This window comes from Strix aluco, chromosome 1 (genome assembly GCF_031877795.1).
Source record: "Strix aluco isolate bStrAlu1 chromosome 1, bStrAlu1.hap1, whole genome shotgun sequence".
Taxonomy (NCBI): Eukaryota; Metazoa; Chordata; class Aves; order Strigiformes; family Strigidae; genus Strix; species Strix aluco.
Window position 1 is genome coordinate 93,218,589 of NC_133931.1, and position 21,674 is coordinate 93,240,262.

The window sequence follows — 21,674 nt, forward strand, 5'->3', positions numbered from 1 at the left end:
CTTGCCCATAATGCTTTTTACGGTGCTTAAGTTCCTTGAGGTTTTATGAAAGGTAATTTGTTTTCTCACTAGTGTCCTGTTTTAGGTCTGGTTTGGCAAAACTGAGCAATGGATTCTTCCGTTTTTCTCTTACTGCTTTTCCTCTCCTTCCCATTAAGATTTTGCCTGAACTTGGCTTTCCCAACTGTATTTTCAAACAACCCCAGCAAAAAGGGAAAAAGGAGGTCTCCTGAGCCTTTCCAAAAGGAACAAGAGACTAGGTCCAGAGGGCCCCCTACATAGACAGCAGGTCTGGTAAGAAACATTTTTACTTTTTCATTGCCAAAGGAGGACTGATTTGCATTACTCAGTTGACAGCCCTGCCCACTGTTCATGCCTGGGCCTTTCTCATCACCCTTCCTCGCCGCCACAGGCACCCCCAGGCCCTGCCCTCACGCCACAGCCCGGGGGTCCCCGCGCTGCTCCTGCATGAGTTTCTGCCTGCACAGGGACCTTGATACAGTGCTCGGGGATGGTTTTATTATCATTTATTACTGTCGCCATCGCCGTTGTTGTCACCATTGTTATTATCATTTTATTTTTCCCCTTCTCCCACGAGGGGAACCAGCTCCCGCCGCTCTCGACACCTTTACCACAGCCCGTCCAAAGACGCGATGGAGGGAGGGAGAACGAACGCGCGCGCAGGGCGGTGCCTTTAAGGGGGCGGGGCTCGGCGGCGCGGCCGCGGTCGGGAGCAGCTTCCCCCCCTCCCCCCCCTCGATTGTTCCGCGCTCCATCGATTTTCTCGGGCAGCGGCTGGAGGTGCCTGTGCCCGCCGGACGCGGAGGCGCTGCCGGGAGCGGAGCCGCCCCAGGTGCCGGATGCGAACGCGGCGGCGGCGGCCGGTGAGTGACAGTCCCTGGCCTCCCGCCCCGCTCTTCCTCCGCCGGGTTGTGCGGAGCCGGCTCTCAGCGGGGCAGCTCCGGCTCCTTTCCCCCCTCCCCGGGGCGGAGGCCGACCCCCTGCCTTCGGCCTCCCCCCTTCTTCCTCCGCCGCTCCCTGGGGAGGGCCGAGGCTCTCGCTCGCCGGGCGGCGTCGAGTGTCGCGTCCCAGGCCCCGCCCCTGCCCCGGGGAGCGGGGACGGAACTGTCGTGAACGGCTGGGGGGCGGGGGGGGGGGTCGCTGGTCTCCTGCCGTCTCGCTGCCCCTCCTCAGCCTCCCTGCAGGCACCTGCTGGCCCCGACCCGCCGTGGGGGTGCGCCGGTACCGGCCTGCTGCCGCCGCCGCCGGGACGGGTGGCCGCCCGCCCCCGCTCGGCTCACCGAGGCCAGGGGCTGGGGGAGGGCGGCGGCTGGGCGCCGGGTCCCGCCGGGCCGCCCGGCGAGGGAAGGAAGGCGGTGACTTCCCGGCTGCAGCAGCTCCCTTTCTCTACTCCCCCCAGCCCCCTGGCAAGAGACGGGGCACCGCCGGCAGCGCCGTGGGCCCCCCGGGGGGGTGGGAGGGTGGGCACACGGTGTCCGGTTGGCGGGTGGGGGTTTGCTGGGTGGCGGGGGCCGGGGAGCGCGGTGTCCCGGCCGTGGGTGCGTTTGGGAGGGGGCCCTTTTCAGCGGTGGTGGGGCCGGCCCCGCAAGCCAGCGGGCAGGGCGGCGATTCAGTGGCTTCTGCCTTTGTCTCTCGTTGCCGAGAGCGGCCTGCGGAGAGCTCCTGGGCCCGCTTGGTTATAGGATGAAACGAAGCGGGCCTAGAACTGGCTTAAGTCGTTCTGCTCAATGAAGTGTTTGTGCATGGGTGTGCTGGGTGGGGAATAGAGGAAATAAGCAGGGGAGAGGTGAGGTCTGACCTCTGAAGAGCTGGTTACTTGCAGATCTGACTTATTTTTTTAACTTTGCATTCAGTGGTACAGTAAAGTTTCAGAAATAACTCCCCAAAATGAGTATGTACATAGGCAAGTACAATAAGAAAGCACTGAAAAGGATGTGGAACAAATCAAAATAACATATACTGTTTGAGAGATGATTGCTTTCATTGATACCTAACTGGAATTGTTACTCTTCCTCTGTGACTTAATTTTTACTTCCTACCCAGTTCTACATTTCTCCCTCACTTGGACTGTCTTACAGCCCAGAAGGGTCCATGAACTGGGTGACCAAACGTCTTTCCTCCTTGCCTCTTCTATATCTTAATTAGGAACCTGTAAAGGATCTCTTATCAAGGGGACTAGATATCCGAAAATGGGCATGATCCTGTTCCCAAAAGGGAGTTTCCCATTCTGTTCAGTTTTACTGGTTTTCAACATAGCATTCCTTCTACACTGTCACTTTGTCCTTCTCTCTTCCCTCCCCCTCCTCCCCCCCTTTCTCTATTTCCTGTAATTTGCTTGCTCATTGTAGATTATCAGCTTCTAGCCATACTCGAAAGCTTTGAATTGAAAGCCAGTGAAATATTAAGCCATTTTAGCTCTGACACAATACCAGATTAAATCTAAACTGCAAATATTCATTCTTTAAAATTTAGTTTAAAATTGTAATCTCACTTCAACTTTCCAGGCGTTCTGATCATTCTGAAAATAAGTAAACAGTCTCTTTTCTCCTTTAGTGATTTGTGTGCATTTCATTACTGTAAACTTTGTTTTGGTTTTGCTTTTGATAAAGTTGTCAAAACAGTTAAAGGACTTATATTTGTTTGGGGTTTTTTTAATGTAAACTGCAAATAAACAGACTTGTGGCTTGGGAAAACAAGTCTGTTTTCTTGCTTTACTTTTTGCTCACCTGCAGAAGACAAGCTCTATAATTCCCGGTTCCCTATTTCTATAGTATCTATCACAGCTTGACCCAGCAAGAAGTAGCAAAAGGCACATCCCGCTGCTGATTTCTTTCCCATGGATAGCTTAGTTTACAGTTTTTGTGATTTATGCCCACCCTCGGACAACAATGTTTTTACTTAAATGGGATTTCTGTTGTCTTAAACATAATTTAAAACAGGATGCAATTATTTTCATTATACTGGTATGACTTATCTCAGTGATAATACCATTAATTTACATTGAAATGGTAAAGGTTTTTTTCTGTATGGAAAATCTAACTTTTCTTACTATGCGTTAGAGGTGAAACTATTAAAAGCATGTTGCCAATCAAAATTGTGCTTTCTTTTAAAACAAAATGTAAAGTTGTCTTGTGTTTTCTTGGCCTTCATTCAATAAATTACATTATTTTTACAGACCTGATAGTTTTTTTTTAATTCTGTAATTGCTTTATCAGATATTAGTGCTGAATAGCAGTCTGTTAATGGATTTCTAAAAAACCTCTTAAAGTTCTAAGTAATGAACTTAAAAAAATAAGCCTTTAAAGTAAAATATTTAATACATTGCCTTTTGAGCAGTTGATATTGTTGTGTGGAGAAACTGTTTCATCATCAGTACAAAAGGTACTGTTCGCTAACTGTTTTTGAATCTGTAGTAGTCAGATTTTTTTTTTTGATTGTAGGATTTCTTGTGAATATGAGCAGTTTTTTTCCTAGCTGTTGAGAGCATTTGAGGCAAAAATGGACAATAAAGATATTAAAATATGGAATCCACCAATTGTTTTCCCGAGGTCCTATTAAAAAGAAAATGTATCCACTGAGTACAGTCTGTTCTTTAGTATGCTACTCCTGGCGGTGAAGCTGAACTAAAGTAAGTGGGTTGACTCGAAAGGCAGAGGCCACTGACCTCTTTTAGTGATGGAAACTTTTAGATGTTATGTTAAACCATACTTAATCAATTTCTTTCAATGTACTGATATGTTTAGCTGTAAATCCAGTAAGTCTTAAGCACTGTACTTGAAACTAAACATCAGTTTTGAGTTATTTTAATTCTGTTTATTCTGTGCTTTTCTGCTTTCCTACTTCACTTTGAAAAAAAGAGGAAAGAAAAAAGTAACATCTTAATAGGATGGTGACAGAAGACTGAATATAAAAGGTGTTCTTAAAAACATGGATTCTGACAGCTATTGAAAGTATCCATGAAATAATCTGCAGCTGCAGTCTTGTACTCCAGGACAAAACAGCCCGTGAAGCACAGACAGACACTACCTTGCATGTATTTTGAATGGTTGTACATCACAGTTACGCAAACAGGCACAGAAAACCTTCCACAGGAGAAATCAGCAGTACTTTTACAATGAAGGACTGGAAAATAATACTCAGAAGACTGTACATGTTACACTGAAATTATTTTCTATGTGAGATTTTCAGTAAGAGTGGAATCTGTTGCTGTACTTAAAGGTATGCTGAAGGTTCAAAATCCAAACCCAGCTAAATTAATATCTTTTAGCTCAAGTCAGACATTAGCTCTTCAGCTTAACTTTGACCTTCTGTCTTGGACCACCTACGTTCTGTAAATCTGTGCTGTGCAACATTGTCTTTCAAATTACTGTTCCCAGAGGGGAAATCTTGTTTGTAAAGGTGCTTGTAGAATGAGGGATGATTAGACAGCGCATGCATAGCGCAGTCATGTCAGATTGATGTTTCATCTTTTGTGCTGAACATGAAAGCGAAGATCTGTGTTTGCAGCTCGTGAAGTATCAATTTAAAAATAAAACTGATTTAAAATTTTTGTACCTTATCCTGAAAATTATTTTCCAGAATTCCTGTCAGTATTTAGGTTCAAAAGAGTTGGATTGTTCTCCCAACGTCAAAAGTTAGAGAAGGAAGGAAGGGCAGGAGGGAGAACTTGTTTTTGTAAACTTAAATAAAAAAAAAAAGGGAACCTGAAGCAGTCTTCCTAGAAACTAAGTAATGAGAGAAATGCCTGAAAATAAGGATTAATTGTGTGATTGGTATGTTATGTGCTTTGAGTAGGGAAAGGCAAGGTAAGTAATGTTTTAAACGACACTAAGTCAAACACCTCCCTTCCCTCCTATGGAGAAATTGTTTGTAATTGTACTTTTTATATTATTTTGTGAGTATTTAGTGCTTTTCCTTCAAAAGGAAATTGGTCTGTATAGCCTTTTTTTGACAACAGAGTTGTTAATCTGCAGACAATACATTCAGCATTTTCAGTAGAAAATACTGTGATTGCACTCAGTGATGGGTGTGAAAGCCTGTGTTTCCTTTCTAATTTTGTTTGTTTTGTTTTTAAGGAAAACAAAATTTCTGAGACACCAAGCCCTTAATGGGTCTGGTTTTCTCTTGACCTTAAGGGAACTACAAATTCCCAGATTTTCCATTTAATTCTCAAAGGTAGACCTTAGGCTATATTGTGTAGAAGTCAGTGGGTACTCTGGCAGTATAGTGTCCATGGATCAGATTACAATATTAATCAGTTATTTTTAGGTGTATTTAGACTTGTATTTTTTCTTTCACTTTGTGGATAACCCAAAAGCAGTGTACCCTGTATTTGGAAGTTCATCAAAAAGCCTGTAGTAGTTAAAGATTTAGGGTTATGCTGAACAAAAGTTACTTTTTAAATGGCCAATTTTGTATTGAGGACAAACTAAACTGATTTTTTGAGATAATCCTCAAGTGTCTCAATTAAAAAAGCAATGACTTAAAATTTTCTATTTAAGAATTATTTGAGTCTTGTGACACTTTGAATCTCACTGTGGTTTTAACATGTGTACCTTGCTTCTTGCTGGGAAACTGGACATTAGATCTTTGGCAAAAAGTTAAGGAGCTATGTATACAGCTGATAGGCTTTTCTCATGTTTCCTTTTCATCTGCATACAAGCCAAGGGAGTTTCTCTTTCTCACAAGACAACTTCATTATTCTGAAAGTATGATAGTTCCATACAGGAGATGGGATTTTAGGCAGATGAGTGGAAATGAAGACTGAGAGTGTGTAAGACAGAGGCTGGCTGAAATATGTCAGAAAAATACCTGTGCACGCAGGCCCTCAAACAGTGAAATACTTGAGCGTGTGTTTGACCGTGTGAATAGAGAAGGATGCTATAGCGTATGGCTTGAGTACTTCCTTGAGCAGAGGCCAAAGAGAGGTGTTTGGGAGAGAACATGAAAAATACAGGAATCTCAGTAACACAAGTGCATGTCTCATCTTTTAAAAATTGTTGAAACAAAAGGAACTACCAAAAAAGTAACACGGCAAACGTTAAATTTAGGGTTGCAGTCCTACCTACAAGCACCCAAGTTAAAACTTCAACCATGTGAACTGTGTAATTACAGTGGTTATATAGTGTTTTTATAAAGAATATTGTGTGTAGTTACAGGGCTTAGAAAAAAATCTGTGGTGTCTTGTTTCTTTTTTCTAGGAAAAAAAAATCCCATCCCATTGGGATTTATTTAGTTTGTTTTTCTGAACTTCTGGATCTTTCTGAATGCATTTGCATAAATGTATTTGAAAGGTTTTGATGCTTAAAGTATTGTTTTCGATTTTTCTGCCTGTGAATAACATGAGAGAAGGATGATGAGGGTATAAAGATTATTTGCCATTTTTCTATAACTAAAATAATGCACAGAAAATTATGAATAACTTTAGAACAAAAGATGAATGGTTTAATTGGAGGACAGTAAAGAGAATGACTTCTAGATGAAGCAAACTTTGCTGGATGTTGGAGGTAGAAGCAGATGTAGGAAAGCGTGTGCTTTGTGAGAATTCAGAAATTAATGTGAGATTTATGGCCTTCTGTGGTACGGTTTTGTGTAAAGCTGAGTTGACTTTTTTCTATATATATGTTTATATATAGATGTTTAAGGCTTTTCTTCACAATGTTGCTAGATTATAGTGATGTGTCACTTAATAAATACAGAAGCTTTTAACCAAGTAGATGACTTAATTGCTGGGGAGTTGTTATGCAATTTATAATGAAAATAGCGGAAATTGTGGGGACAAACATCTGTTGTCAGACTTTCTTAAATTACATTTTCTTCTCTGCTATTGCCCTTTTCTAGCCAGTTCAGTATGACCAGAACAGACGTTCAGAAAACTTAAGTTGGTTTGACTTGAGTCTTGGTAATAAATAGGTGCTGTGACATTGAATATACTAGCAAAAGTGTTCATTCAAGAACTGGTATAAACCAGCATGTAGACCTAATTAATAAATTAGTGGAATAATTTATTTTCAGTGTGAAGTTACGGAACTTTAAAGCTAACTTTTTTGAAAATGTGTTTGATAAGGTGAAATATTTTTTAGGAATTTTTCTTAAGGTTTTCCCCAACAAAAATGTCCTAATCCAAATTCATAGGGCTAATACTGACACTTGCATTATTGTAGTATCAATGGTTTTATTTAATAGTGGCACTTGCAGATTGTCATTGTCACTTACATAAATAGATTTTGAGCTGAGGTGAAAATTTGACTATGTGGTTCTGGGCTTTTCAGACTTTATATGGATTAAATTAAATTCATGTGCTGGTGAATTTGATGGAGGAGGTATGTGTGTGGTGGGAAGGGAATCTTTTTTTAAAAGTACACTGACTAAAACAGATTTTAAAATTCTTCCAACACTTTATTCAGCTTTTTCTGTTGGAACAGGTGATATAATTGACAGATGAAATGATTTTTCTGAACTAAAAGAAACAACGAATTTCCCCCCTCCCATTTTAAAAGTCTCTGTTCATCTGTATTATAGTTCTTTTTAATCTAGTTTTAGAGGTTTGCTATTTTTACTTCTTGCTGATGGGTCACAAACTCAGTGTTATATGTAGGCTCATTAATTTCCTTCAGGTTGTTTATGTTGTAAGATACTAAGGAACAAAACTTCATTTTACAACAGAATGTTGGTGGAAAAATTCAGCGGTTTGATGTTGTAATGGTATTTGGGCAGTTAATTGTTCTTTGTGGGGAATCTCTCCCCTCCCCAGATAAATAACTTGTCAAAATTCCTGATGTAAAAATACATCAATATGTAGGTATGGTGTACATCATAACTGATAAGATACTGTCATTTAATATGTACAAGGAAATGGATTTATACTAGTCTAGATTTTTTTTTTTTGACATGTGATAGAAGGTTAATTGATGTTAAATGGATGCTTTGTTAGCCCTTCATCAGCTACTAAACTAGTACAGGAGGAGTGCAAATCATTACTACAAAAGGCCAAGACCAGTATGTTTTCTTAGTGAGGTTTATAGGTCTCTTTTTATCCCTCCCTTCTTTCCCTCCTTCCCAACCACACAAAACATAGCCAGCTGTAATGATAGGAGGAGAGAGCAAGCAGCTTTTCTAAACACACACACACACACACACACACTCGTGCTCCTGCCCCCCCTTTTTCCTCCTCATACCTCAGCAGAGTGACAGCTTCTAGATGTTGCGTGCGAGTGAGTTCAGCTGGTGCTGTGTGGTCTGGGTGTGTGGTCTCCAGCTCAACCGAGAGGCTGCTAACAGGGTGGATGAGGGAGAGCAACACTGTTTACTTTAATTTATTTCGGATGCCGGAACTGTGCCCGGAGTTTCTCCTGAGCTGGGTTCCACAGTTAGTGGTGTCAATCCCTCGCAGCTGCAGCCCAGGCTGCAGCGGGCCCTGAACTCCTCTGCCGAGGGCTCTTGCAGCATCTGCCTCGGGTCCAGCCTTTTAATCCCTTGTGACTCAGAAATGTTAATGGCATCGCTGAGTGCTGTGATTATTTTGCTTTCATTCTGTCAAGATATATAGCCACGAAGACGTACCTTACTGGGTTAAGGAAAGCAGGACCTCTGAGATACAGAGGAAATATGCAAGCATGGCTATTATGAAAGCAAAGCTGTTGCGCTTATTCCTTGGTTACTCCAAAACTAAAATCTCTAGTACGCCCTTCGTGAACGATTGAAATATTTGGGAGCCCTTTTAAAAAGGGAAGGGTATTGTATTATGTCATTTAATATTCTAGATCTTTTCTTTCTTGTCATTTTTTCTCTCCATCGCAAAACTTGCACATCTCCCCAAATTGAAACTGATTTTGGCATGAACATTGTCCTGTAGGTTAACATGTTTGTCAGTGTTAATATTGGCTTGAATCAACATGCCGGATATGACAGGGCAACACAAATGAGGCTTTGTTTTTTCTGTGTGACGGTGAAATTACCCCCTTTTTTATGTTTGTTCATCTTTTCATTATAAGTAGCTTAGTGGTGTTTTGAAGAGCTTTTTCCCCCCCTAAATGTAAGATTCGTGAGCAGTTCTTGTTTAAATTGACAAGTCTTCTTTTATTATTTAAATAAACATGCATAGATTCTTAATATCACTTGGAATTTCAGCATTGTTTAGCTTATTCACTTCCCAGTCTTTTCTGGCAGGCTTGCAGGAATGGACTTTGTATTATTAATGCAGTGTTGAAGGCTGTGGAAATTCTAGGGCACTGAAGATCTCCAGAGGGGTTAATAAATGTCAGTTATTTTCACAGTGCTGCTTTTTGGATGCTTTTAAATCTTGGTTTATGTAGATTGTCTGTCTGAATTTATATTGTTGGGAAGATAAAGCACAGAAAAGGTTGCAATAGTGTTTTTCATCATTTTGTAATGGGTTTGAGTACAAACATGTAGGAAGCTTTTTGCTTTGTCGACTGTCTTGGGGTCATTTGCAGTGTCCCTTCACTGACTCTGTCATAGTGTGTTGTACTCGGGGGACTCTTTGGGTTTTCTAGTGAAAACAAATTATTAGATTTATTTAGTAGAAGCACAAGTTTGTGTAGTTTAAGGTGAAAAGGCCATCACCTAGGTTCTGGAATCTGAGTATTTATTGCTTGTTTAAAAAAGGGCGTTTCATAAATCCGTTCACTTGGAAAGCATTTAATGCTGTGATGTTAGTGTGATAAGAATACCTCACCTACTGGTTTCAGGTTGGTTTGTTTTTTAAAAAATAAACAACATCTGAGGCATACTGTGATTTGAGCATGGGTGATGCTTTGGTCATTCCTGCTGTTCCTGCCTTGAAATTTTTAAAATTCTATTCTGTCCCATATGTATGGGTAAGAACACATAAATATTTGATACCTGAAGACTTGCATGCTTGCTTGTAGCTTAGACTTTCTCAGTGATGACAAATAGGCTTTTTCTTTCCTCCCTTCTTGACAGCTTAGATTCCCTTTGCTAGATGACCATGGCACTTGCATTGACCTTGAGTCTGTCTTCCTCTGAGAGAGTCTTTTAAGTTCAGTGTCAGTGACAAAGTACCACTGAAAACTTTAACTTAACTGAATTTTCAGTCACTGGAGCTGACTTGCTATCTTGTTTTACAGGTCAGAAACTCCTTTTAAAAACATTTCAACTGCTAATTTTTCCACTGGTGAAATCCATAAGGTGGCACCTGATTGTTACTTGTCTTCTGAAATTCCATGCCTTCATGATGTTTGTAGTTTTACCTTGGGATTTTGGCTTACCAGCCAATTTAATATCCTTAAATCCTGACCTTCTCTTGCTCACTTATTTCATACTCTGGTTCTTCTTCCAGAGTGATAAGCAGTACTATGCTTTACAGAACAGATATGGTAGCTATTGTCATTTTACTTTGTGTTTCTTCTCTACTCGCCATTGCAAGTTGAATGGGGAAACCTATTTAAGAACTGTCATTTTAAACCAGCTGAAGGTTCACAAAAGTCAGAAAAGCAACTAGACTTGTATTTTCCCTTATATTGGGCTGTATTTTGTTTCTACATTATTTGTTTTTAAAGTGGCTTTTCTTAGGATAAAGACTGAAGATCTCCCCTCTTTAGCAAGCTTGTAATGCTCAGATTTGTCTAGATTTTTTTTTTTTTAACCAAATCTTTGAGAGGACAGTTTATTTGAGAAGCTCATGTAAAGACAAAGATGATGTTTATGAAAGGCATTTTTCAAGACGTCTTTGTAGTAGGTGGTCTTTGCAGAGGCTTTCTAACTCCTTGCACTTTCATAACAAGAATTATGACAGAATAATAGAATAATATGGGCAAGATCATGGGAGCAGTCAACCAGAAGTCATCCATGTAAAACTGTTGGGGTGATACTGTGAGGAAATGAAGTTTAAAAAAAGGGGCGGGGGGTGAGTAAAGAGGGAGAGAGACCTCTGTTAGTGTAGAAGATGATTGTTGCTAAAAAAATAGTCTCGTTAACACTTCTTGAGTGAGCCTGGTTCCTTGGAGGAAATATCTTGCATAGAAAACTGTCTTTATGCAGTCTCCCCTAGTCTGTATAAGAAGCAGTCTTTCAGTAATAGGGCTGCTTTTTTTTATATTATTATTGCTAATTTATACAAGGGCAATGTGTAGAAAAGCTCTTAATTAGATTATTGAATCTTTTCATTAAATGAAAAAGTAATTATTTTTTTCAGCTTTGCCTTAAATATTTTTTAAAAAATTAGAAACTTGCTTTTGGACCGCAGTAGTATACTGGCTAGGCTTCCCAATAAGAAGTTCAGTCATTTTAACTATTGACATATTTGTCCTAAGAAGGAGGAGAGGAGATATTATAAATGAATTGAAGGCTCCCAAGCATTTGTTTGATATTTGTAGTAAAGACAGATTCCATAGAGCTCCTTCACTTACTCTTTGAAATAAATGAAACCAATTTCTGTTTAAAAATAATAATAATAATAGTGCATCTCAGTGCTGTAGCGCTTTTGTAATGTGTCGAGATTTACTGTGGTATTCTCATTCTAGTGAGGTATTTTAAAGCAATTCTGCAGTAAGTATGGAAATACTTTAGAAGAAATATTAGACCTCAGGAGGCTCAGCATTTTTATTACATTTATTTAGTTCATCATGAACAGGGATCTAGTGCCAATTTCTGAAATCCAGAAAAATACGTTGTAATATTACTTTTGAGTTTTGGTATTGATTCAAGACAATTACCTGTGTGCCTAGGTATTTTGAAAGAAACAATGGCTGCAATGCAAGGGAACCATAACATTGGGGGGTGGGGGGGTGACAGCAGAGAAAATCAACCCAGTAATACCAAAGTACTTTCTATTTTACTTGTTTTCCTTGAGACTTTTTCCTCTCCATATTACTACTGGGTTCCTGAAGATGGCCTTTTTATATCTGTGTTACTGATTAACATTCTATATAAATCTTTACAAAAAATTGCTCATAAGTAAAAGGTGTTTTATGTTGTCTTACTGGTATCTAGACACATGCTGCTTCCTGCAGAAGGTGATTAGGTATATATGTGGGGATGTAATCCCACTGCTTCTTTACAGCTGTTGTATGTCTTTGAGTTCTGCTGAGGATCCGTGAGAAAAGCTGCAAAGACTATGTAGAATAAGATCACGAGGAATAGATGCAGTTTGTCCTCCTCACTGTAGGTAAGCTTTAGGAACCCGATTCTTCTCTAACATCCTCTTTGCGCAGGACTTCAGAGGAAACTTCAAATTCTGAAAGGTCTGAACTTCTGTGCATAGGTGTCTTGCAATTGTATAGGAATAAACAAGACTTTCCCTGCAATTTCAGATTCTGTTTGCTCCAGGCAGTATTAGATTTAGCAATGGGAACTGGGAAGCTTATTTCTATTATGCTGCCCATTGTTTTGTCAGGCAGTGCTGTGGTGTAATGTAGCTTAATGCAGCACAGATGAGAGGAGACCTGGGCAAGCTTTGTGACCTCAGGACTAGGGGTCTTGACAGAAGACCGGGTCTGTCATTTTCACCTGTGGTGAGAAAGTGGATCAACAGTAGTGCAGGTGGGCTATCTGGACAAGAGGGCTTGAGGTAAGGAAGAGGAATTACCGAGGTGTCCAGATTTGAAAGGAGACCTGGGACATTAACACCCCTCTCCCTCCCTGCTTGAACTTATGGACAAGAAGTCAGAGGGAAAACCATCAGGATAGGGTCAGGAGATAGTTCAGCTGCAAGACTAGGACCTGGCCTCACTTTTGAAGTGAGCCAGAGACTGTGTGTGTGTGTCGGGGGGGCGGGGGGGAACCTGTGCTGGGAAAGGAGTAGGAGTAGAGCAGGAGGGAGGGGACTCTGCCTGCCAGAGCACAACCTTCTCTTCTGTATCTGGAGATGACTGTCAGCTGATTTCTTTGTAATCTGCTGATGCAGTCCTCCTCTCCTTCAGTGATGTTCTACCTGCAGGGTTATAGACTGTATCTGTTGACTACTCGCTTCTCTAGCCTCCTTGTACAGATTATAAGAGCATTCATATGATACTATGTAACAATTCTTTTTTCACCAGTTTGTTTTTAAAAAACTGGGAAATGAATGTTTTATTTGAAACCTAATGCTATTTTTAATGTTGTGAAGTCAACCAGTCAAGAAGTATTATAAGGCTTGACAGTTAAAAACACAAAATCAAAACAAACCACCTTAGTTCCAGACATAGGTTGAGTGTGGTGTTATGGACTCTTACCAGACTTTCTTCATGTACAGGACATGGCTCACATACTGCAAATTATGTTCTTGCTTGTTCAACAGGAATCTGAATCTTATGTTAATTGCACACTCTTCAAAGGTAGTCTCAAAAGTTCTCTAAATCTATTAATAGTTCTGTGGTGTTCGGAGTATCTAAATGCCTCTTCTATATTAATGAATTTGTCTTCAAAATAGCTTTTCAGATGTGCAATAGCATTCCTATTTTAAATATTTGAAACTGTGAAACAGACATTTAAGATCAAATATATTCATAGATTTGAGGTCGTTATTTAGGAGCTGAATATTTGGGAGCATGTTCAGGGTACATTTCACACTGACTTCAGGTATGGCTGTAGGCTCTCAAGTGGGACACCCAGAAACTGAAAAATAAAAAATGTTACTGTGAATTTTTATTATAAGTGACCTGCTATGCATCTGTGGCATAGAGACAGGATCCTGTTCCAGGGGTAGTATTTGATCACTACCACAAGATTTTCCTCCTTATTCCTGCTTTCTGATTTTCATCTTCACTTTCAGTGTGTGTTCCAAATTCAGAACATGAAGAAAGAAACCGGTTAGTGGGAGCTTCTTTGATCCTCGTGGCAGATCTACCTATAACACTGAAAAATCTGTGGAGGTTATAGAGAAGCATGGCGTATGATGGTACAATGAATGTATCTTGTATATGCAGAAGTGGCTGAAACAAAGATAACTAACTTAATTCTGGTATTTCCTAACTGCAGGTGCTTGGAAACTGCTAATTTACTGCCGTTTATTGTTAGAGATGATTTACAGAGGTTCTGGGTTTCATGGACAAGTCTGGGTTTCATTGGCAAGTAAAAATAGAAAATATACCTTGATCCGAAATAAAAATAAGAGAAGCCTTATGAAGCTTGGCTTATATTCCACATTTTTTTTTACCAACCTGGACTTTTAAAATTGTGTACTCTAAACTGTTCTATATGTCTACGTAAAGGTTTTTGAATACTGACCTATTTCATCATTCCTGGATTTTCTTAGAAATAAAAACATTTCTTTCAACAGATTATTTTTGGTTGTTGCCTTTCCAATGAAGATGAGTTCTTATTAGAAACTGATCATAGGTAACTCTATGAAGTTCCAGAACACCAAATGAAATTTTTTTACTAGGGACTTTAAGGGTGTTATTGTGTCTTAATAGAAGAATTCAGAAGCCATTAAATAGGTGATGCAAAATTACCACGGAAGTCCTTAAAAGAAACTTTTTTTGCCTGCCTTATGACTTCTGTAGGACCTGTGGACAGGCTCTGTATTTACTAAGAGTTGTAAACGTGAAGAAGTTGGTGGGAGCTAATGTGCTTCAGGATATACTCATCTGCTTCTTATAGATGCAGAGCTAGACTTAATTTAAAGAAAAGGAAGTGCAAAGAAGGTATCTTTATTGTTTTATGACTGGCAAAAAAGGCTTTGAGAGTGGTGCTCCATATTTACATTCATGTTTACCATTTTAGAACAACAGCTTAAAAGGTTTTAAGTAATTTTTACATACTATAATCATTGTTTTAAAATTATTGTTTCTTGCTGAACAGATAAAAGCAACTCAGTTTTCAGTAACTGAATAGACATCATGTCTCGAGCACGGCAGCCCCCACTTGTAACTGGCATCTCTCCCAATGAAGGCATTTCATGGACAAAAGTAACAATTAGAGGAGAAAATTTGGGGACTGGACCTACAGACCTCATAGGTAAGTTGAAAAAAAAACCAACCAACTTCTTTTGAGACTGTAGAATGTCATGTTTAGGATATGACTAGAGATAATTTTTTGCATGGTAAAATCTGTGTTGCATGGTATGATGAATGCCCTTTCTACAAATATGTGCTTGAATCTATAAATTCAGGGGTGCTGTCCAATGTGTAACTAATCAGAATGACCATACTTTGCTAGATGAACCCTTAGCCTGTCTCAGCATCCAGCGCTGAACACTAAGAATGAATGCCTATGGGAGTGTCCTAGAAGAGGGTAGATGTAACAAGATGCTCCTTTATCACTTTCCCAGGCATTGAGAATTGCAGCATGGAGCCTTTCCTATCAGAAGTGTTCTCAATGTATTGAGAAAGTCACTGAGCGTTGCTATTCCTTGAATTAGTGTGAAAGTCAATTTGTGTATCTGCAACAGTTATGACAAAGCATGTTCAGTGATTTAGATGCATGTTATGTGAAGACCCATTTCCTTTGCTGCTTTGATTTTAACATAGTAGCTTCATTTGAATCATAGCTCTTGCGCTGAAAGAGAAAACAATCAATTTTCTCTGATTCTCCTGAGCGTACATATCTTGATCATCACTGCTCTTTTGTCTCTTTTCCAGGTTGAAAAGTCCTAGTGTATTTAAATTTTCTGCATGTATTTTTAACCCTTCCTGTTGCTCTTCACTGAATCTCTTCTGGTTTCGCTACCAATCATGCATCATCTTGGTTATATGCAGTGTTCAAGAAGTAAATGCACTGTGCCATAATAGTGTACTCTCACTTTTACTTTATGTTTCTTCCATAGGATTCTATTTTCTGTATAATGCTACTGATCATAGAGCTAATATTTTTCGTTGTTCTGCCTATTATAGTCTCATGATTTAATGCTGGAGGATTAGTAGTCAATTTGAGCCTGTCATCTGTGAATTTAAGGTTTTGCCTGTGTGCATCATGCCTTTGTTCATTGAATTTCAGCTGCTGTTTTATAGCATCTACATTATAGTGCATCCACTCAGTCTCATAAGGTCTGTTCCACATTTTTTCTAGTTTTTACAGTCTTTACATTCTGAATAAATTAGTATCACCAGCAAACTTTGTAACCTTTTTATCCTTTCAATTATGAATATAAATATTTTTAATAATTGATCCCAGCACATACCCTGTGGTAACTTTCCTCAGTGGAAACACACGATTTACTGTAACCCTGTTTCTATCTTAACAAGCTATTTATCCATTTGAGGATCATATCCTATAGCTGCTTAATTTTCTTAAGCCTTTCGAGAAGGACTTAGTAAAATTTTCTGGAAATCCAAGTTAACTATAACTACTGGAATTTCCCTTGTTTCTTTTGTAAGTTGAGCATATGTGTACTTCAGTATTCATGTTGGAGACAATTTATCTAATTTGTTGTGGAATCATGACTCCTCTGAAGTCCATTGGAATTTTGTTTGCCTTTGCTAGAAACAGTATTTCACTTCATAGCTGTAAACAGAGATTCCCGAATTCCATTCATGGCCACCACAATGAGCTTTATGGCCAAGCATCAGCTACTACAATTTTCCCCTTCACTTCACTTCATTTTACTGTTTTTCAAAAGGGGAAGTAGTATTTTTTTTATGCTGCTAGCCAAAGTGGCAGTACACTAATGAATCTTTATTGAGAAATAATCAGATAACTGTTGATGATAGAGGTGAGTAGATTTCCATATATTTGTGTCGTTGATGTACTTTGATAACCTCATTCATTAGTTCATTGGTATGATCGTCTTGGAAGTAATCAGTGCTAGGTTCTTGGAAGGAAGACATCTCCTGAACTGTGACTCAGTATTACAGCTGACTAACTGACAATATTTTTTCTCATATTTTTTTTCAGAGTAAGTCTAGTAACACATAGATGCTAATAATCTTGTACTTTGAGATAAAAATTAAAAAAAATGATGGATTGCCTTATTTCTTTCCTTAGTTCAGTTCTCAGCTTTCTCCAGTAACTGTCTAAGGCCCCAGACATGTAAAGATTTCTTTTCATGGTTAAATTAGGCATGTAAATATTCCTTGTGACTTGAATGGAAGTACTTGCAAAAATGAGCCTTTGTAGGCATGAGATTTAAGCAAGTTTGAGTGAGGGTTTTAGAAAGCTTATAATCTGTTTTTGAGATGCATTAGAGTATAGTGAAATGCAAGAAACTTTTTTATATATATAAACAGAATATCACATAATAGAAGAACATGCTTTTTTGTTTCATTTAAGGGAGAGCCTTCTAGTAATCTCTTTGTATCTTTGAAACCAAATAAACTTTTTATTTGTAACTCTATAGCTCATGGTACAAAAAGTCAAATTCAGGAGATACCTGTAACATTTATGCTCTCAAGGTTTAGCTTATCTTTTAAGACATTTGCAGCTGTATTTTGTAGGTATTGTAAAATTGTCAATATATAAGCTTAATGAAAACTGTAAAGTCTCAATAAGAGAATTACTTGTGCCTATTTGTTGAAAGGCACATAAAAGCTAGAACCCGAGTATGATGTTCTCGAAGATCTTTGTACCATGCAACAGATTAAAATGAAATTTTATTTAAAGGGAAGTTTTCTCCTTTTGGAGAAAAAAATGTTGTATCTGTACTATCAGAAGGTCTCCCCCAGCATACCTGTATTTGTTTTAGAAAGTGTCTTGTGCCACTGTCTACTATATTTAGTGTGGTATATAAAATGTTAAGAGACTTACTTTCTTTTGCATTTTTAAGATACAAAGGCTGTTTCCCTCCGTTTCAGAAGTGTCTTGTTCTCTTAAGAGCTTTAGGAACCTCTGATGACTAGAAAATAATTGCTACAAGGATTGTTAAAAGAGTTGTTCAGAATTTTACCTACTAAATTGCTATACCTCAGATCTTGATTTTAAAGTATTACTTAAATTATGCATGAATTCACACCTTTGAAATTCTGGGGTGAAAACCTCTTTATGAATGGTTCAGACAAATTCTTTCAGTTAGTCTTAGTTCCTACCTCAATCTTTTTTTTCCTTCAGAGAAGATGCTAGCATAAAACCAGAAGAGATGCAATAATATAATCTAAAGTTAAAACCCATGCATCATAAACGTATGGGATTTTTTCTTCCCCTCTGAAAAATAAAAACTGGCCTGGTTAAAATGTTGCAAATAAATAACTAAAATATTTTTTTATTTTAAGGCTTTTTTTGTGTTGTATTCTATTTCACCCCCCCCCCCCCCTTTTTATTCAAGCATCTTTTAAGAAACAAATCTATCCTTACTCAAGTAAAATTACTTTCAGTGGTAATAAGATTCAGTGTGTTTCTGTTTTTTATTTTTTGGTTTTCATTTCCAAAATAGTTTTTGGCAGGGAGTAAGGCATTTTTACGTCTGACAGCCATGAAAACTGCCAAATTTGTCTGCTGTGTAATGTCAGAGACTTAAATTGTGAGAAAAAGTAAATGTGAAGCTTTGGTACCAAGCCACATATGCTGACCCTTTTCTGTCTGTAAGTATTTTTTAAATTGGTCAGAGCTTTCTAGAAATTAAAAACAAAAGCCAGGCCAAAAGGGGAGGAACTGCTGTGCCTGACTACTTTATACTCCAGTACAGCCAACACACTAGTATGGCCTTGTACTTTTAGATATAAAGCAAAATGTTTCTAGTTAAGGGTGTTATATCAGAACCTAATGAAGTTGTTCTCCAAATTGATACTATAGAAATTAGGATCTTGCCAATTCTTAAAACAAAACTCTGATTGGGAATGTAGAAATTGTTGTTGTAGATCTGAGAAAGCAATGCATCTATTCCAGCCTCCAGAGTCCTGATGTGACCAGAATCAATCAGATTGATTGGTCAGATTGCTCAACTGATCAGACCAATTTGACATGAAGCCCTAGGAAGCCTTGGACCTTATATTAAGGTGTACCTTGACTCTTAAGTGTTAAGAGGTGTTCTTAAACACTAAAGTTTGACACATTTTAATATGCCATAGTCTTTTCCTACATGAGTGCTTCATGGCTAAAATATATGTTGTATTGTTATTTCATAGTTTGTCATTTGTACTTCTGTTACGAGAGTTTAGAAGAGGAAATAGATGAACATTACATTACTATTATTTCATGCAACAAGGGCAGTTTATTCAGCACAATCAGTCTTGCATCATGGATTTTGTACACAAGAGATTGTGACAGAGTATTTGTCAACTAATACTTTTTTCACCAAAAAACCCTTCTGTGTCCACAAAAGTACTGCTAAACAAACAAGGTTGCAGAAACATTGTTGATTGTGAATATTTTGCAGTTTCTTTTTTTTTTTTTTTTTTGCTATGCAAAGTCATACAGAATGAATTTATGAAGATTTTTTGCATGCAGTTTTGGTGGAAGTTTCACATCAGTACAATACTGAACAGCAGTTCTCTTGTGTCTTGCAGACAGAAGATCTATTGTACAACACGAAGTAAATTGTTGCAGTAGCTCGTAACTGGTGGAAGAGATTAAAATAAGCTTCAAGCAGCACTGTGTGTGTCTAGTGAAATATCACTAGGACAAGAGACCTGAAATCACCTAGGGAACATACGAAAAATATATTTGTGATTCTTTCACTATTGTTGGCTGTAAGGGTCTGGAGAAGGGTCATATATTTATGTAAAATATGTGAAGCATCATAAATGTATTTCCATTACAAAATTTCAAAAGATACTTCTATTCACAGTAGGGTATTTGTTTTTCCTTTTTCCCAGGTCTAACAATCTGTGGGCACAACTGTCTGCTAACTGCTGAATGGATGTCTGCCAGTAAAATTGTGTGTCGAGTTGGACAGGCTAAAAATGACAAGGGAGACATTATTGTTACTACAAAGTCTGGTGGCAAAGGAACTTCAACTGTTTCCTTCAAACTGCTTAAACCTGAAAAAATAGGTATTTTTCTTGTTCAAATTCACATCCGTTTTCTTTGCTAAACGAATATATGACTGAGTGCTTCTAAATAAAATGTATGTTTAAAGTAGATCCACCTCAGGACAATCTTCAGTTCTTTACAAAAAGCAGAGTATATCAATAAAATGTACAAATATATACGTAGATAAGATCATGGTGTATTTGAAATTAATCCTCTTATCTTATTATCCTGATAAAACCCTCAATAACTAATGAAAAGTAGCCCTTTATTTTTCTGTAAGGAGTAGCACTAAACTTCTAAAACTAAAAAAAAATAATTCATAACAGATCCAGTAATTACTCTTAAGTGTACTAGATAAATAGAAAATATAAATCAGCTCATGAGCTTTACACCTAAATCCTGAGCTGACAGTTAATCCTTTAAAGAAAGTTGAGTCCTCAGTGCAGTTTCTTACTTGTAATTCAAACCATCCTGCAAGATGGAAAGTCTTAAGTATTTCTCATGAGATGCTTAACCATTGACATGGTGTTAGCAAGCAGTCTAGGATCTCTGCTTAATCTAGAATCCAGTCTAAATACCCTCTGGATTGAAAATGTTTCTTTCAGAACACCTCATTGACAAAGCTGGATAGTTATCTTTTCTAACATAGGCATTCCCACAAGAACTGTTTTAGGCTTTTATTCTCAGTGGTGCATTGACAGTTAACTAACACATAATTTCTCCCAAGTTATACTAAGATCTTAATTATAGAAAGGTGAATCAAGTGCAGATGTTACACAGTGAAATTTTTGGTGATGGGAGAGGAGAGTTGATATTTTAAAAAATAGGTAAGTGTGGGGATGGGGTAATTTCTGGTGTTGAATATCTGATGGGTATGTTAAAGAAGGGCATGGCCAAGAATATGACTGGGGGCCAGGACCTATTGTGCCTCCTCTTTATGTACTGTCTCTACTAAGGCTTTGGAAACAGTCAGTCCTGTGTTCCTTGAATCATCTCTCTTGGTATGTGTCCAAAGGTCACTTACGTTATGATTAGTGAGTGGCACAGAAAAGGGATCTTCCCTAAAATATGCAAATAAGACCTCCAGGTAATTGCTAATTTTGAAAGTAGTAGATGACAAGGCTTGGACAGATGCCAAAATACTTGGAGGAATCGAAAATACTAATACTCTCTGGTCAGGAAAATGCTCTTAGTGTACAAGAAACTGTGAACTCTGTGAGAGGCTAATGTTTGATGCCCAGCCATGAATACCTTTTCAGCAGCTATAATAAAATAATTTAGCATAATTGTATCCAGGTTGTTTTGCCGGTTATCTTCCAATATATTACCTAGGCATGCATTTTATATTTATCAGGATTTTTCAAATTAATTCAGTATGTTAGAAGTTGATGGTACTGGACTGCCCTTGTTGTTTTAAGGATCTGCGCTTTGTTTTCTCTAGGTATCTTGGATCAGTCTGCTGTCTGGGTGGATGAAATGAACTATTATGACATGCGCACTGATAGGAACAAAGGGATTCCCCCCTTGTCCCTACGTCCAGCTAATCCGCTTGGTATTGAGATAGACAAGTGAGTACCAAATGCCTTTAATCCACTTTTTTAGTGGTTTTCTCTATATGTGCATTTGTGAATTCCAGAAAAGTTTAATGGCTTACAGGGCAGGGAATGATTTAAAAATGCATACATATATTAGCTGTTGGTATGCTATTTGATACTCAAAAGAATTGTTGGTGCATATAATCCTCATTTTTGGATCATCAATTAGAACTGTAGATCATCTAAAAGCCTGATATATTGAACCCCAGTGATGTTTAGATTTTGAGGATTGGCAAATAACCTTAGGCTTTGGAT

General features: G+C 38.5%; 1 protein-coding gene across 2 annotated transcripts in view; it reads left to right on the top strand.

Moving 5' to 3' along the window:
• The first annotated feature begins 800 nt into the window (after positions 1-800).
• Positions 801-21,674, top strand: part of EXOC2 (exocyst complex component 2) — a 132,464-nt gene continuing 111,590 nt past the window's right edge. Inside the window, exons 1-5 of one of the 2 annotated variants that reach the window (XM_074827136.1) lie at positions 804-884; positions 13,754-13,879; positions 14,785-14,940; positions 19,668-19,844; positions 21,266-21,392. In XM_074827136.1, the coding sequence (XP_074683237.1) occupies positions 14,823-14,940; positions 19,668-19,844; positions 21,266-21,392 (422 nt within the window). In that variant the 5' untranslated portion in view covers positions 804-884; positions 13,754-13,879; positions 14,785-14,822. Of the gene's footprint in view, positions 885-13,753; positions 13,880-14,784; positions 14,941-19,667; positions 19,845-21,265; positions 21,393-21,674 lie in introns of both variants that reach the window. The other variant, XM_074827126.1, reaches the window with a different exon arrangement.